The 16,708-nt window shown below is 37.7% G+C and overlaps 1 protein-coding gene across 2 annotated transcripts in view; it reads left to right on the top strand.

Moving 5' to 3' along the window:
• slc24a4b (solute carrier family 24 member 4b) overlaps positions 1-11,095 on the top strand; it is a 37,194-nt gene extending 26,099 nt beyond the window's left edge. The window contains exons 10-17 of one of the 2 annotated variants that reach the window (XM_041976609.1): positions 559-650; positions 3,718-3,887; positions 4,047-4,182; positions 5,319-5,485; positions 6,012-6,126; positions 6,911-7,023; positions 7,126-7,191; positions 7,870-11,095. In XM_041976609.1, coding sequence (XP_041832543.1) covers positions 559-650; positions 3,718-3,887; positions 4,047-4,182; positions 5,319-5,485; positions 6,012-6,126; positions 6,911-7,023; positions 7,126-7,191; positions 7,870-8,019 — 1,009 coding nt within the window. In that variant the 3' untranslated portion in view covers positions 8,020-11,095. Of the gene's footprint in view, positions 1-558; positions 651-3,717; positions 3,888-4,040; positions 4,183-5,318; positions 5,486-6,011; positions 6,127-6,910; positions 7,024-7,125; positions 7,192-7,869 lie in introns of both variants that reach the window. The other variant, XM_041976608.1, reaches the window with a different exon arrangement.
• Positions 11,096-16,708: the final 5,613 nt, after the last annotated feature.

The raw sequence follows: 16,708 nt of genomic DNA, 5'->3' as shown, positions 1-16,708 counted from the left end.
TCCTTTAAAAATAAGCTTGCACTGTAAACTGCATTACAAAAATTGCATCTTTTAGTCATGTCTTTGTTTTTTCAGCGTATGAAATGCCTTTTCAGGGGTTTGGAAGAAAATGGTTTTGGCTCCATTATTTACAAAATTTAATAAACTAATATCAGAGCTGAATACAATTTAAAGCTCAAAGTTCATATATTTTGATAATTTTTGACAAAGGAACAGCTTCTAATAAAGGTAACTATTCTATTTATTCATTATACATGCTACCTGGATGGTCTCACTGAAGTCGTGTTGCTGATGAAAACCTTACAGTTGCCCTTTAGAAACATTTTGGCTTTTTTTTTTTTTCTACTCAGTGCTGAACATATGTCAGCCTGTTTTGGATTATGTAACACTAAGGCTGTTTTAGTAAAACTAGGCCAGCTTAAATTATAAGAGCAAATGGGTGATTTGGTAAAGTCTGAGACTAATTTTTAAACATTCAACGTTCTATTTTTTTTTTATTTTTATATTTTACCTCAAATTAACCATATAATTCTTATTTGGCTGTTCTTTGTTTCTTAGATTCAACTCCAGCATGCAGAAGTTTTTCACAGGGAAGGCTAAGAAAAATGTGGCCAACGGTAATGCGGCAGGCAGCAGTGAGATGGAGGACGGTAATACTTGTTATGACTATGTTTGGGATGACGACCCGTCATCGCCTTTACTCTCAGCAGGTAAGGTTAATCAGACAGGCTGGGCCCCCATGAAATGGATGATTTGAGTCTGAATCTTTGGATGATTGAGGACATTTCCTCTGTTGCAGGGTCTGTGGCTTTAATCTTTGCTCCTCTCTGCCTATCTGACTTAAACTGCTTCAGCTAATACTGTATTCTGCTGGAAAGTTGGCCAAGACAGTTTTGAGAATCGTTTACCAATTTGTGTGGCTGATTATATATTCCCTTTAATAATGCATATTTGTATTGCATTAGACATATTTGGGAAAAACAGTAGCGTATGGGAGACAGTATTGTCCCATATTCTGGAGATATGGGATTGACACTGGCTCCAGAAACTCATTCTGATCAGTTAGATGCCATTTGGGTGCCAGTCATAGATTTGTAACTGACACACATACAACGCCAACTGGCATTATTAAAGGGGAGAAATAACTAACCAAATACAAACTTCCTTACTTTTTGTGCTGCTTTTCATTGCAGCATAAAACTGTAAACATGAGGTCACAGCTAGTCAGAAATAACTATGCTAAGCTAACTAGCTGCAAGCAAAATGACATTTACAATAATGTCAACCTGTTCCTTTTTTTAATAATATGCAGAGCATTTTCTTTTTCTTTAAAAAGCCTTAGCTCTTTGAGCACTAGAAAGTGCTTTGCTTTAAATGGGAACACTACTATCAATGTCTATTTTTAGATTATGGAAGTTTGATTTATAATGTGTAGAAGTTTAACAACTAAGTACCAAGGGGGGAAAAAAACAAAACCTTAATGTTCTGTTTGTTGAATTCTGAGCCACAGTCCAGCATTTCTTCCTTCCTTGTCTTCAACCTACTCAAATACTTCTAATCAGTTACATTTAACCCTTCTGAGAGATTTCACTTTTTCCACTTTGGCTGCATTAGCGCTAACATGCCTGTCTGTTTAGCCTTACTAAACCTATTCTTGCTCATTGTCAGTGTTCTGCTGCTGTGTGCCAGTTTTTTCGCTGCTTGCAAACTACGTCTGCCAGTCTCTAGAGCGTAGACCTTCTCCTTCCTGAAGTGGTAATGAATTTCACAAGAGGAAATGTTTATGCTGGATCTGTTTACACAGTAAATTTATGTGCATTGGTGCATGCATAATAAGTCAAATTAAGGCCAAGTTAAACTAAGTGTACTGTAGAACTTGTTTTATTCCCTGTGCACTGCATCTTAAAGCTAACTCCCAGTAAAGGGCAAAAGTGGCGTTACGGGCTGCTAATAAAGCATTTTTTAAGCTGTAGCTGAAGACTGACCATTTGTTTAATGCGTCTGGCACTTTTTGAAGTGAGTAAGGTTAAATCTTCTGTCATAGTTTTTTAAATCAATCTCAGCCAGTGCATAAATATTCACAACTGGTAAGCAAACTTCAAAGCTGCACCAGGCAATTTGAGAACTATTTGAAGTTCAGTACCCAGAAATCATATACTTTGCAAAACACACTCTTATTAAGAAACCCGTCTGGTGCTGTGTGCAGTGTCCTCCTTACTAAAAGGATGATGGAAGCAATTCATCCAACACTTATAGTCACTAGGTGCATCCCTATTTGGAGCTTTTATTTAATCTTAATGTCAAATAATTTTCTACATTGTCACAACTAGGCTCAACTGTTTTACAGACTAAATTTGAGTACATATAATGCAAGATGTTCTTTTTTAAATACACGGATTAGAAAAACTTAAATTCTTAAGTGAATGTAATTCAAAGGCCTGAAAGTTAAAGTAATCAGTTTTTATGATTATTTGTTTTTCATGGCTGCCTTAGTCTGTCCATATAAAGTAAATTTAACTAAACACCAGTTTGAGAGAGTAAAATTTGTTTATACAGAACTATTGCGTGGTGCAGCTGGAATGTTAATGATTAATTTGCATTCTGTCTTTATAGACAGCTTTCTTGTGTGCAAACATTACTGGATGTGTGATCATCCAGGGGACAAAACTGCAGTTGGCAGTTTATAAGATTGCAGTAAACTTCTTAAACATGCATCATGTCTGTAAATCCTTGATTTAACTAACATCAGTGATTTTATATTTTATAGCTCAGTTTTCATATAGGTTTTTTTTTTTTCTCAAGCTGTTGGTTTCTGCTGTCCTTATTAGACAGTGTAAATGGTTGTGTTATTTTCACTGGGCTCAAAATGCATTAATGTTTGCAACTTTACAACCTGCAGCGCTTAACATATAAAAACTACTATGAAATAAGCTGGAAACTATTGTCAGGAGTGTCAGGATCTTGTAAATTGAATATATTTTTAAGATTATTCTTTGTAAAGTGACAAGCAGAGAAACTTTTATAAAACATATTTCAAGCATCCTGGACAACAGATTTGAATTCAGAGAGGTCCAAGTTAACAATCCAGTTAGTTCCAGCCGCCGTTCCAGGCTAAGCTGCTGTCACATCTCGGTAAATGCACGGCCTGACACATTAGTGTTTTTACATGATATATGCATACAGGCGACTCTTTAGATAAAGGCTTTTATGTTTTCTATGAAGTTTTAAGAGAAGTCTTATGACACGGATCAGAGTTCTTTGTTATAACACACAGTGAGCACTACAGAGACTTTGTCTTTGTAACTCATGGGACCCTGGTCCTCTTAGTCTTTAGTGGTCTGGAACCACAATCCGCTTTTAACAAGGGGCTGTGATCCCCTTGGAATTTTCAATAATTTCCATCTATCTTTCTAGGCTATTGAATTTAACTGCCTTGTCATCTCTTTCAGAGTTTGGCTCTGCTAAACTGAGATGAGCGCTGCTTTCTGTCCCCTGGTTGTACATGCCCCTCTAATGCACAAGAACGCGTTATTTTTGACCTGAAATTGTAACGCCAAGGACCACAAAATGAACATTTAGATATCTTTTAATACAGTCCATTGTCTCTTTGGAGAGTTACTCACTGATCTTGTATGTTGCTCTGTGGGATACTGTAGCAGTGGGTTTATTCAACTTGTTTATATTCTGTATCTTAAATGTGTTCCTCCACTTCATTAGTCAAGCCAAGCAAAGCTTACAGCCGCGGCTCTGTGGTGATGGTGGATGAGATGATGAATGAAAGCCCATCAAAGTTCAGGTTTCCAGAGGCAGGCCTCCGTGTGATGGTTACCAGCCACTTTGGACCCAAGACCCGCCTGCGCATGGCTAGTCGCCTAATCATTACAGAGGTACAGCAGGCTGTTGCTCCAGTCATTAGTTTATGTTGATCATTTAAACTGATTTAGTTTCTGTAAAGTGTTGAAAAGCCCAGAGAGATTTTCTTATATAGTGGCAAAGCAGTGGCTTGTGTGCTCTTTGACTTAGTTTCTTTTTTCTGAAAGCGCCAGAAGTTGGTGCAAGCATCCAATGGGGTGGAGACACAAGTGATTGATGGGAAAGTTGAAATTGAGAACGGAAACGTACCAGAAGACAAACCCACCGAGGCGGAGGAAAATGACACCATCTCACCGTTTCATATTCCAAGTAGGTGTTTTTGTATTTATTTGCACTGACGGATGTTTTAGTAAATGAAAAGACCTGATCCCCACAAACCAGTCATATCAAAAATCTACTATATATCCTCCCATAGGTACTGATTTGAAGGACTTGTTTAGGGCTGATTGGGGGGTTTCAGTTGGACAGCTTTGCAGGAATGTTTTTGCTTCAGCAGTTTTTTGATATCTGCACTCAAATTAGTGACTTCTCATTCTATGACTAATAATCATCATCTTTGACAGCTCGTAGAGACTGCCTTTATCACTTAGTGACTGCTGATGTGAAAAGACGCTGATTTCTTATGAAAAAGAGCAATTCATCTAACTGTTTGGATATAATGTTTCAGTCTATTAGGCTTCAAATAAAGTCGAGCTCCACCATAAAGGAGAATGCTGTAGTTTCTGGCATCTCAAACAGCCAGTTTCTTTCAGAAGTAGATTGTGAGATGGTGAGCTCTCTGTAAAAGTGTTTTTTTTTTTTTTTTTTAGATGTAGTTCAACTTTTATCATTCAGAATTTGGACATTTTAATCTACAAACCATCTAACAAATTAGAGGATCTTGAAGGCTGTTTATAAGAGGCAAGGTGAGGAAGGGACAAATGATATATGGGAGTAATTGGCAAATCTGAATGTACTGTTAATAATAATGGAGTTTGAGCCATCCTCATTACATCTTTATTTAAGCAAGATGATGCCAAACCACATTCTGTATATACAGAACAGCAACAGTATAGCTCAAAATGGTCCAGGTGGTGAAAACCTTTGCAACATTATGACATAAACAATATCATAATGGAGACTTGGACTGTTGAGCAGCTGAAATCATCAGGATATAATCAATAATATAATCATTCAGGATATATTCTAAGAAAGCTGCAGTATGAAAGAATAGCTAAATTAGCACATTAAATCTCTTTAATGTGCATCATATTCTATAGGAATTATATCACATTGCATAGACAGGCATATTGTGAAACATGCATTTGTTAAGGAAATGTAATTCAATTGTGTGTATTGAAATGGAATGGTGAATATTTATAATGAACAAAGAAAATTGCCTTTTTGTACCAGTGTTTGCCATCACACATCTGACACCACTGACCTTGTTAATGTCTTTCCTGCAGGGGGTATTGGCAGCAAGCTGAAGTGGCTGCTCTCATGGCCTCTGCTCCTGCTGCTCTACTTGACCGTCCCAAACTGTGCCAAGCCTCGTTGGGAGAAATACTTTATGCTCTCTTTTGTCCTGTCTACTGTTTGGATTGCAGTCTTCTCCTATCTGATGGTCTGGATGGTATGTTTTTTGTTTTTTTCTAACTTTTTTTTTTTTTAAGATTCTGCTTTTGCTGCAATTCTGATGAGTAAAGCTATTCCAACCACGAAGCTGGCATTTAATTTCACTTGACTGTTGTGCTAAAGACTATTTTTAAACTTGAAGGGCAGAGCACTGCCCCATTCTAGCAGACACACACTGTGCATACTTTTGGCTCATGCTAATAACAAACAGCTATAGAAGTGGTGTCTTCACTAAGGTTTGTTGTGATATACAGGAAATTGACAAACATCATATTTCAAACTATATTAATGTAATTTTGAAGATATACATATCCTAAATCTAGCACCGTCATCTGCTTGGCACTGTAAGATGCAAAATATACTATATCAAATATTAAATTAAGCAAACTCTTCTGTTTTTATTAATAGGAAAACTATATGGAGCGATGAGCGACAGAATATTTTAACAGGGCCCATTAGTCTTGGTTAATCACATGCATCACATGTGATGAGAAATTGTGCTGACTCTTTTCTTATTTCTACAGGTAACTATAATTGGCTACACTTTGGGAATCCCAGATGTCATCATGGGCATCACATTTCTGGCTGCAGGCACAAGCGTTCCAGACTGCATAGCCAGTCTCATTGTGGCTCGGCAAGGTATAGCGTTTCCATTTTGAGACTGAATGTAATTATAGAAACAGCTCTGTGGTGTGTTGGTGTAGTATTTGTTACCACTCTGCAGTAATTTTTTTTTAAATATATACATTTTTAAAAAGTATTCTTTAGACTCTGTGACAATGCTTCACTTCAACGACACTCTCTAAATTGGCAGTGATTTTTCTAAACATTTTAGATTCAACTTGGATTTATGAGCAAAAAGGCAGATGTGGATGTTGTCATTATGTGGTTCACATTTAATATTATCAACCAGAGAGCCTTCACACTTCATGCTTATTTTAAAACTGTGTAATCTTACAGCAGATGCACTGTGTTATTTAAGTTAAAGTAGCTGCAGTCACTTTTTTTTTTTTTTTTTATCAGAAGTGTGGAAGAGCAGCATATTCAAATGAAAAATCTTACAATGCAAACAAAGTTAGGGGCATGTTGGCTTTTTTCAACACAGTACAGTGTGTATTCAAAGGTGTTTGTCTCCTGTGTGCACAGACACAAACTGCGAGTATGAATCTACTGCACAAAGTATTCCACAGGAGAACACAGGAAAGAAACTGGTGCAGAGCTGCTTATTGTTATTACTGTGCAGAGCTGTCACTACCTTTCCAGCTGAAAAAGTTCCTCCTGAGAATCAAAGTTCAGAAAAACAGACAATTTGGGGGAAAAAATAAAAACTTTGTTTAACCTGAATGTTGAGTAAAAAACTTTATCTGCATATAAATAACTTCCTCTTTTTTTTTTTTTTTTTTACCTCTCATTTTGATTTCAGGTCTGGGTGACATGGCAGTGTCCAACACTATTGGTAGCAATGTATTTGATATTCTAGTGGGACTTGGGGTTCCATGGGCAATACAGACCATGTGTGTCAGCTACGGATCAGTGGTAGGTTTCTTTCACGAGAGCTCAGATGTCCACCCAGTAATGCCTTTTGGATGAAGCATGCGGAGCTGCAAATGTGTTGCTGATTTCATGTTTTTGTTTCAGGTGATGATTAACAGTCGGGGGTTGGTGTACTCAGTGGTGCTTCTGCTGGGCTCTGTGGCATTAACGGTGAGCATACAGTATGATTCTAAGGCATAAGTAGGGTAACATGCTCATGTTTTTAACATAAAACTATCAACTGTATCTGTGCCCCTTACTAAATTATATGGTATTTTGTTAACATCCAGCTTTCTACTTAGAAAGTGTCTTGTATCTATTAGGCTTCAAATCATAATTTCCCCACACAGCCAATGACTGAACATTACTTAAACTGATTTGTAAAGATTATGTTTATCAATTAAATGTCACGATTAGCGGCAGACTTTACACTTACAGCAATAGTTTTGAAATCTAAGCCATGCAGTAGCAACACATTTTCCACTTTTTTTTTTTTTTACAACTGGCTATAAAACGGCTTAATTAAATTTCAAGACTCAAAGAAGTAAAGGATGAAGAACCATTTATGAGCTCCTTTAAGTTTCCATTGTGATCTTGTTTTTGCCCAGAATGGAAATGGTCCCAACCCTTTAATTTTTATTGTATTTAAGTAAAATTGTTGCAGTTTGCATCAACATGAACTTTGATATGCAGATGAGGTGCATGTCTTGTGTTCAATATGAGATTCTTTCAGGTTATTGTTTAAAAATGCCCCACATTAGAAAATATTAATATTCCTTTGTTCAGACTGTCTAATCTCATGCTGAGTGCCATCCTTCTTTTTATGTTTGGCTTTGTGAACATCTGCAGGTGTTGGGGATCCATCTGAACAAGTGGCGGTTGGATTTCAAGCTGGGCATGTACGTCATCATCCTGTATGCCGTTTTCCTCTGTTTCTCCATCATGATAGAATACAACGTCTTCACTTTTGTCAACCTGCCCATGTGCATGGAGGAGTAAAGCACAGCAGTATGCTTCAAATACCAAAACCTCAATGTTCCTGTAGTCCTTTTTTTTTTTTTTTTTTTTTTTTTTTTTTCCCCCTCTAATAATACTGGACCTATGTGCTGACTTTTTTTTTCCTGCTTTGACTCTTTCTTTGAAATCCTCTAGTTTGATAAAAGAATCTAATTTCTGTACGAGGCAGCGCACTGTAAGAATGGACTCGAATATAGCTCGAAATTGTCCCCTTGTCACACAGTGCCAGTCCTTTCTTTTTTTTTCTATTTTTTTAATGCCCATTATTTCAGGCGATGCGTGTTTCTGCAGTAATTTTTCTTTAGTTTCTCTGTGCGCCTGCAAACTTTCTACCCATCCAGCATGCCTTTAGATGTTGGGGACCTTCAGAATCATAAGTGCCCCTGTTGATTGTCGGTGTGTTTTTTCACTGTTCACGTTGTAGATTTCCACACCATTTCTAAAGCTTTTCCACAAACCAAATCAGTATATCAAGGAAAAAAAATCTAACCACAAATCCTGACTCTAATCAAAGCCCTTGCATACTGTAGTGAGAACTCTCCTGAAAGTCATTCCTAAAAGATTTACTGAGTTACCACAGTGTCCTAAGCAACCCCTTGTAGGTGGGGTCTTGTCCTTGGCAGCTCCCCTTCTCCAGCTTGGACCTGCATCCCCTGGCATGGCCTTTGGCATCAGGGAGCAGACACTGTTAGTGCTTCACTCACCCTGTGTGACTCTGACCCTCAACTGCTTGATTGAATCTGCTCTGTTTTCTTAAAGACCTTTTTTGTTGGGACACTTTGTGTCTAGATGTATCACAGTCCAAATCAGGTGACTGTGAGGGTGTTATGCATCTGCACCAGTGCACAATGTAAATTTGTAAACACTTTTTTTTGTATTTATTTTTTTTCAAAACAAGGTTTTGTCTAGTTTGAAAAAATGGAGAGCTTGTTGCAAATATCAGACATTGCTCGTTTCTCACTGAAACAAATTGCACATGAAAATGCTTTTCTTGCTTCCGTTAGATTTGAACCTCTCAGAGGTCTGTCTGGAGCTGGTAACAACTCCACTTTGTCATGATTTTCCATTTGGCATTGGGTTGTTCCTCTTTTTCCTCTGCACAAGTACAGACAACACAAAACAAAAAAAAAAAAAAAAAAAAAAAACTGGCTCCACATCTGTCAGATGCAAGTAACCATCATCAGATGACTTTCTCATTTAAAGATGGCAGCAGCTTGAAGGTATAGCAAATGCAAAGAAACTAGATGGTTCTTGACACTGTCTGCTGTAACACTCTCTGGCCAGTAGGGGCTACTGCAGCCCCTCTACCAGTGCAGGGGTGGCAATCACAACCGTCGGTTATCAGGGAATCTTGGAGATGAACAACTCCAGGAGGTGGAGATGGTGATGGTGTATTGATTTTTGAGTTACATGTAGATATTGCACTTTAACAGCCGTCCTGTCATTCTGAATCAACTAGTGCTTCCTTCTGTGTGTGTGTACTTTCAGTGTACATGTCAGCGTGATGGTATGTGTGTGCAAGAGAACACTGCGTGCATGTGTGTGCTTGGTTTGGGCCCAACTACGTTTCTTACACAGGCCTCTGGATTCTCAAAACGGACTGGAACCTCATTGACAACGTGAGCACACCCGTCTCTGTCTGCAGTGCATGCTGGGACTTTAAACACAGCTCCTCTACAGCACAGTGAAAACGCTGAGGGCTTCCGGGTGTCTCCATGGAAACTGCCTGGCCCACTTTACAAAAATCGGCAGCTAAGAGCACTGCAATCCAGACTTTGACATCATGCAAAAACCCTGGTGAGAAGTCAACAAAACAGGTGCAGAGACTAAAACCACCGCGTGAGTGTGTGTGTGCGTGTGTGGGGAGTGTTTAAGTGTTGAAAATATTCCCCTGCCAGTTCATTGGTGGAGGGTACTTGTATATGCAATCTAAATGTAAAGAATTTATGTAACAAAAGGCCCCTGCAAGGTTGCCATATAAGACGGGGCATCCCGTGGAGATGTGACGTCAGTTTGTCTAGTAGTACTTAATGTGTGAGCTCACAGGTGTGTGACAGCCGAGGAACTGAGCGTAAAACATGGACACGACTGGAGCAGTGGCTCTGTGGGAAGTCTCTTCCCTCTATAAATATTCCTTTCCTATTTTTTTTTTGGTCTTTCTCCACTCTTGCACAAGGGCATTAACTTTCACCAACCCTAGCTGAAAGAGCAGAGGGAAAACTAGATGAATGAGTGGATGACTTTTCTCAGCTTCCCTCAGGACTGGGTGACCTGGGTGAGGGCCCACCCTCTAAGGAATTTACAAATCCTTGGACCTCCTCAGGGTGCTACCTTACCTGGTTTTAAACTGATTTTTAATGGATCGAGGCAACCACACAGGGCCTACAGACTCCTTAAACCTCTTCAAAACGTTCACTCAGACTTACCAAGCTTAATTTCCTTTTTTTTTCGGTGGGGGGTAATATGCTTTCTGGGAAGAAAGCATGTCAGTACTGTACTTTAGTTGATTCAGAATGTGCAGTATTTTTTTTTTTTTTTTTTTGCTTTCTATGTGGTCCTGTCCCAGTTTGTGCACAGCAGAGGTTCAAACACTGCCCTTCTCTTTGTCCTTGTCTTGACGCACAGTGTACATCCTCACCGGTTGTCTGGCTCGCGACTTTGCTACCAAGTCAGTTCTTTTTTGGTTGAGGAAGGAACCTGGGGTTGAACTGAGACGTCATTCTTGTCATAGCTCTGCATAAGTCCAAATTGTATGGGCATCCTGTAAACAAGCGTACACACTTACACATTAGAAATGGAACCTAAACACAAGAGGACCAGTATGTTTTGACTGAATGCGACCTGATGCACTGTGAGCTCAATGTGATGTGGGAGTTGTTTGTCAAGAATAATGATTAAAATATATTTAATGTAAAGTTATTAAAACATTATTGAGGACATCTGTATAACTTATATGAATGTATTGTCTTGCTATACTGGACATATCCAACCAATGCATTTTACTGTAAAGCAATAATGTGAAGAAAAAAAAAATAAAATGGAAAAAATTACTCCTGTACATTTGACTCAAATTATTGCATTGATTAGTAAACTTTAATTGTATTTGCAATGGATCTTTTGCTTGTGGTGTTTGCTTCTTAAAGCATTAATTCAAAGGTTGTGAAAAGTCTGAGCAGGAGTTTGTTCCTTAAAGCAGTGGAAAGTCCATTCGAGAGAAATATTTTTTTATTTTTTTTTTTAAAACATTTTATTTCAGCCCTCGTCTAACTGTACGGTGTGGTTGGGTTTCTATAGAACATTTCAGACCCAGCCCAGAATCCTACAAAAATAATAATCTACAGAGCAAGATGAAATTTTTACTTTTGAAATTTAGTTTGAGAAAAATTAGGGGAAAAAGATGGTGACAATTTGTCAGGATTTCAGCTTTGACCATCACTATCCTCTTTTCTGTTGTGGATGGACTTTTTTTTTTTTTTATTTTATTTTTTTTTTTTCCTTACAGTAAGTAGTAACATGTTTCAAGTCTGTACAAAAGATGCTTCTGAAGTCATCTTGACCATTTAAAATCTGTGCCTTTTTTGGCCTCTGCTTGAAACTTTTATACTTATAATGAAATGAGTATATCTCTCCAACCATAAGGTCTGTTTGAATACTGTTGAAGTCATGTGGAAGGGAGGTTTAAGATATGTAATTATTGGTATATGTGTAGCTGGTAAAGAATATATCAAGATGGCGCAAATTAAGTTTTAGTCTTAAAAAAATAAAGCTTTCAGGATAAATAGGCCTTTAGAATGATGGAGCTATAGATCTAAACCTCCATCAAATCAGTGCAATATATAAACATGATCTTTAATGAAGGTGAAGCAGAACAAAATGACTGTTTAGGTGATGTCTCCAAAATTATCCAAGTTTGTTCTCAAAATCTGCAAATTACTGGACCTCCATGTCTTAAGTTGAAACATGGGATTTAAACTTGTGATGGGATTATGCTGGAATTTCAGTCGGTGTATAAGACATAAAAATGATGTTTTCAATTGCAGGATGCTTTTCTTAATTTTATTTTATTTTTTAACTCCGTATCCCACTGTGCCCCCCTCACTAACATTTATGTAAGGAACTAGGTCAACTTCAACAGGACACTTGCTCAAAAAAGAACTTGTTTTCTTTGAGGTGTAGACAGGGTGAACTGTTGGTGGCATTGTTTCACATTAGTACACAAGCTGAAATACAGTGCACCTGTATTAAAAAAATGTCTCTAAAAAAAGCTAATTACCTTAGAAATCAATTAATTCCAATGCTGTTCTACTTCATCTATACAGATTTACCCCCGTAATACACTATGATTCATTAATGTGAGATTTAATCATGCAAACGGGACAACACTGGAGGACAACTTCAAACTTGCTGACTCAAAGTATTTTCCTTAAACCAAAAGCCAGATGAATCAGTATGAGAGTTATGCAGTCTAAGATATCCTGACCCCAAGGTGAAGTTAATGAGTTCGATCTACTTCTTATGGCTACATTGTTGCATCAGCAGTGATTAAAGTTGTTTTCACAGGGGGAAAAAAGAGTTGGTCTATCCTGAGTAGAAGAAAAACTTTCTTTTTTATGTATTCTGGCAATATCTCTCCGGCTTTTTTTTTTTTTTTTTCTTGTTCTGCTGGCCGTGCTTTTCCTCACTACAGATTTTTAATTAAGATCCAGTGTCTTCCAATCACATCAGTGGTGTACAGATTTATATTCAGTCAGAGTTTGAAGTTATCCCATGCAACAATACTTTTTAATTTTGGAATATGTGTGAGGGAGCGAATACATCTGCTCTTTGGTTGTAGCATCCTTGCAGTGAATATCTAAATGAATGAATCCCACTTATGATTTAGATTTAGTTGGAGCAGCATGCATTTCTCCTTGTGAATGATGAGTAATGATTTATTGGTACTCACGGGGAACTTGTATGATAATCGAGCTGAAGATTGCTGCACTTATAAAGACTGGGTGACTGCAAACAATTTTTCATTTGCAGTGATGGCTGGTAGCACGTGGCGAGTCCATTGAGGAGTAAATGATGGGAAAGATCTTATTTTGATTGTTTGAACTCACTCAATGTGGGTTTCATGCTGATTCAACCAGTAGGGGGCAATGTTGCAACAGGATTCATGTGTCTGTGTCACAATGCCAAGTTTTGTTGCAGCTGGGCATGAACTAGGAATAGAGCTCCTTTACCCAAAAGACAAAACTCTGCCACTTTGTGATATAAAGTTTTAAATACAAAAGTGTAACAAAGTTAAACTATGATACAAATGAACACATTTAATATGATTTCAAGGGAAAAAAAACTATACTGCACATAATTTAATGATTGATATCTATTTCTTTCAGTGAGCAGAAAGGCAGCCATCTGGTAAGACCAGCACAGCCCATGTAGGGTGCTGGTGCTTCTCCTTAATGAGCCACCCTTTTGGCTACCGTCCTGCAGTTAAAAGCTGTTCTCTCAGCCGTGATCTTGTGCACCGATGAGTTCCCTTTCTGCCCCCTAACAAGCCCGTTTGGGCGGCTGCTGTGTGTCTCCTGTGAACGCAGGCTTAGCTCCACCATTTGTTGTGGCACATTAAGAAGACTAGACCCACGCATCCTGGCCTCGACATATATACAGTAGCATAATCCTGCTTTGAAAAGTTGTTTATCTGTTCACCCAACGCCTCCACAGTTAGATAGTTTGGGGACATATTCTTTCCTTGTTTGTGCCTTGCCAGTATTTTTGACAACACTTGGCTGTTTGGGTAAATTGCTGTGCTGCAGTGATGGATGGTGAGCAAACTGGGTTGCTCCTGCTTGCTGCAGTCCCTGAGCATGAAGTGTTGTGAGTCGCCCACGAGTTTTCAGCTATTGTGGATTCCTCTGTCGAGTTCTGGCTGTTGCAGATTTAATTTTAAAGAGCTTATTGACCCAAAGTTAAACTATATGTTAAGCTAGTTCTCTGCTAGTGCTATTTAGTAGCCATGCACATAGTTTTGGCTTTATTTGGGGGATATCTGCCTTAACCTTAGAATAATTAAAGAAAATCCAAGTTTAAAGACTTTGAAGGAATAAAAAGAAGAAAAAAATGTGTTGGTGAAAAATATTCATTTTTCAGCAACATATTCACACAGATGTAGACCTCATTGCGAGCAGTTTTATGTTGTGCAGAAGCAAAGACCCCCATGTTGATGACATGAATGTATAATGACTCATAAATGTGACAGTCAGAACTCCATCTACTCTATAAGAGAGATGGAAAGGAAAAAAGAACAAGAAATAAAGGAGGATGGGAAGCTGAAATCGAGGACAAACAAGTGTGCATAGCTGAGCAGACATTTATAGACATGACATGAGGGGAATGTTTGAGATGCAGGTGATGAACTTTGAACTAAAATGAAAACATCGCCATATAAAATCATCACAATAAAGATGTGGTGATAGATTATATATTAGAAGTTTAAGAGGTTGAATAATGTCATATATGCAATGTCTTTGCGTTGTCACTTAGGTGCTCCTTTAGGAAGCCTTGACTCATCTGTTTTCCTGCTCGAACATCCAAACCTTTAAAATAGGTTGCGTGCAGTTAAAGTCTCTCCCCAAGCCTTAAGTAGGGTATGCCATTACCACCATATAACCTTTTCCTGGTATCTTGATGATCTGCAAACTTTATAACTACATAAAATTAAAATAAAATGAATGACATTGAGGAAAGTGACATTAGCAGAGCTATAACCTGCAGGCACTGGCTTTTTTTTTGGATCTTTTTAGTGCCCCTCTTTGCTAAGGAAGACACTTCTGAAACAGACATAGAAATTATGCTACAAACTCTGAAGGCTATTTTTCTTTTTACAAAAAAGCAAAGGACCTTCTATTATGATGCTCGCTCTGCTTTAATTTATTCTTATCTGTTTATGACAGTTACCGCGGTTGATTCCCCCTGTGCATTGTGGATCAGTGATTAATCCATCCTGTACATATTGCACAGTCCATGAAGGAAACACAATACCTTCTTATCTATGTTTGTATGAATATTAAATAGTCATCCCTGGTGAATCAGGCAGAGTGTAATGAAGAGCGATAATTGTGATAAGACCTTCTCAAGACAATCAACTACTGGTGAGTCATGCATTGAGCCATTCTGATCTATGTTATGTTTGTATTTTAGGAGCAGATACTCAGTTTCAAAGGCAAGGTTCCTTTTGGACTTTAAAGTCGGTCTTATCTAATCTTGTTAGAGTTAAGATGTGTAGAGTGCCATAGATCATTCTGTTGTAGGCTTTTTGTAAGACTATTCCACAGACATTCATCATTGGAAAAACACATTAGTATTGGAAAGAGTCCAAGGATTCACACATAAAATCAAATCTAATTTAAATTTACAGCAGTGAAGCTGACTTAGATCTAGCTCTATTTGCAGTAAAAGCTACAGGCATAATTCATTGTATAATAATGGAATACTTCCTCCCTTGTTGGCAAATTATGTTTGGTTAAAATTTGAGAAGGATCAAATAAGAAGTCACATCTCTTTTCAGTTGTGTGTGTGTGTGTGAGTAACCTTAATTCAATTAATTTGCTTTAGCACCATGAGAGTTTTATTAATTTTTTACTCATTAACTTGTCCGTTGGCATTTGATTGTTTTGCATGTCAATGTTTATTCTGTATCTAAATAAACTCATTTTCCAATTTAGTCATTTAACTTTATAAAGTTGTTTGTCACACGTTACATCATTTGTGCCATTGTTTCTTTTTTCTTGTGAAACATATCTCTTTGAACTGTACAGTACAGCAATAATTCAGTTTATTCAACTGCTTGCCATATTATCCTTCTCTCACTGAGAGAGTGCTGTACCCGTGATGCAACACTGACAATGATCAAACAGACAGAAGCAACTTTTGCGTAACATAGAGCAGTATTTATGGCAACTTGACAAATGTTGAAAAGGTAAATATGCTTAATGCTTAATGCCCCACTTTGCTCATTAGCCACTGGTTAACTTTGTTTCTCAATCCTGGTCTTCAGGACCACTGTCCTGTATGTTTTACCCTGCTTTAACACACCTGAATTAAATAAATAGCTCGTTAACAGGCTTGCAAAGAACTTGATGAGGAAGTTCAATAATGAATCAGGCGTGTACATTTAACTGGGCAGTGGTTCCTGAGTACTTGGATTGAGAAACACTGTATAGTTGCAATAAAGCAACCATTTTTAAGAAGAACGCAGGCAAAATTTCATATGCAATCAACATGAAGGAAGATGTGCTTTTCTTTTTTGTGCTCTAAGTCTGATTTGTACATATGTACTCCCCTCTGAGTTCAGCCTTATTGGTTTCTTCCAGTGGAAGCTGACATGAGAAGCATCCCACCTGTAGTTTATTGTCAGTTATGATATTAATAATATAGTGTGACTCTAAATAACTAATCTCAGCTGGTTCTGTGAGCTGTATTTACAGAATTTTCCTGTAGAAAGTCTCTTTCAATTGCAGACCCAGTGCACATGTAAGTAAAATTAATCTTATTTTGTCACAGGCTATTTTTGGAACTAAGTTATTATTTTGTTTTTTAAAATAACTCCTGTAACAACCCACTTCTTACCATGAGCAGTCATTTCTCTGCTGTTTTCACCCCTTTATGCTGGAAAAGCAGAGTTTAA

Source organism: Melanotaenia boesemani, chromosome 22 (genome assembly GCF_017639745.1).
Source record: "Melanotaenia boesemani isolate fMelBoe1 chromosome 22, fMelBoe1.pri, whole genome shotgun sequence".
NCBI lineage: Eukaryota > Metazoa > Chordata > Actinopteri > Atheriniformes > Melanotaeniidae > Melanotaenia > Melanotaenia boesemani.
This window is presented reverse-complemented; position numbering and strand designations above follow the sequence as displayed.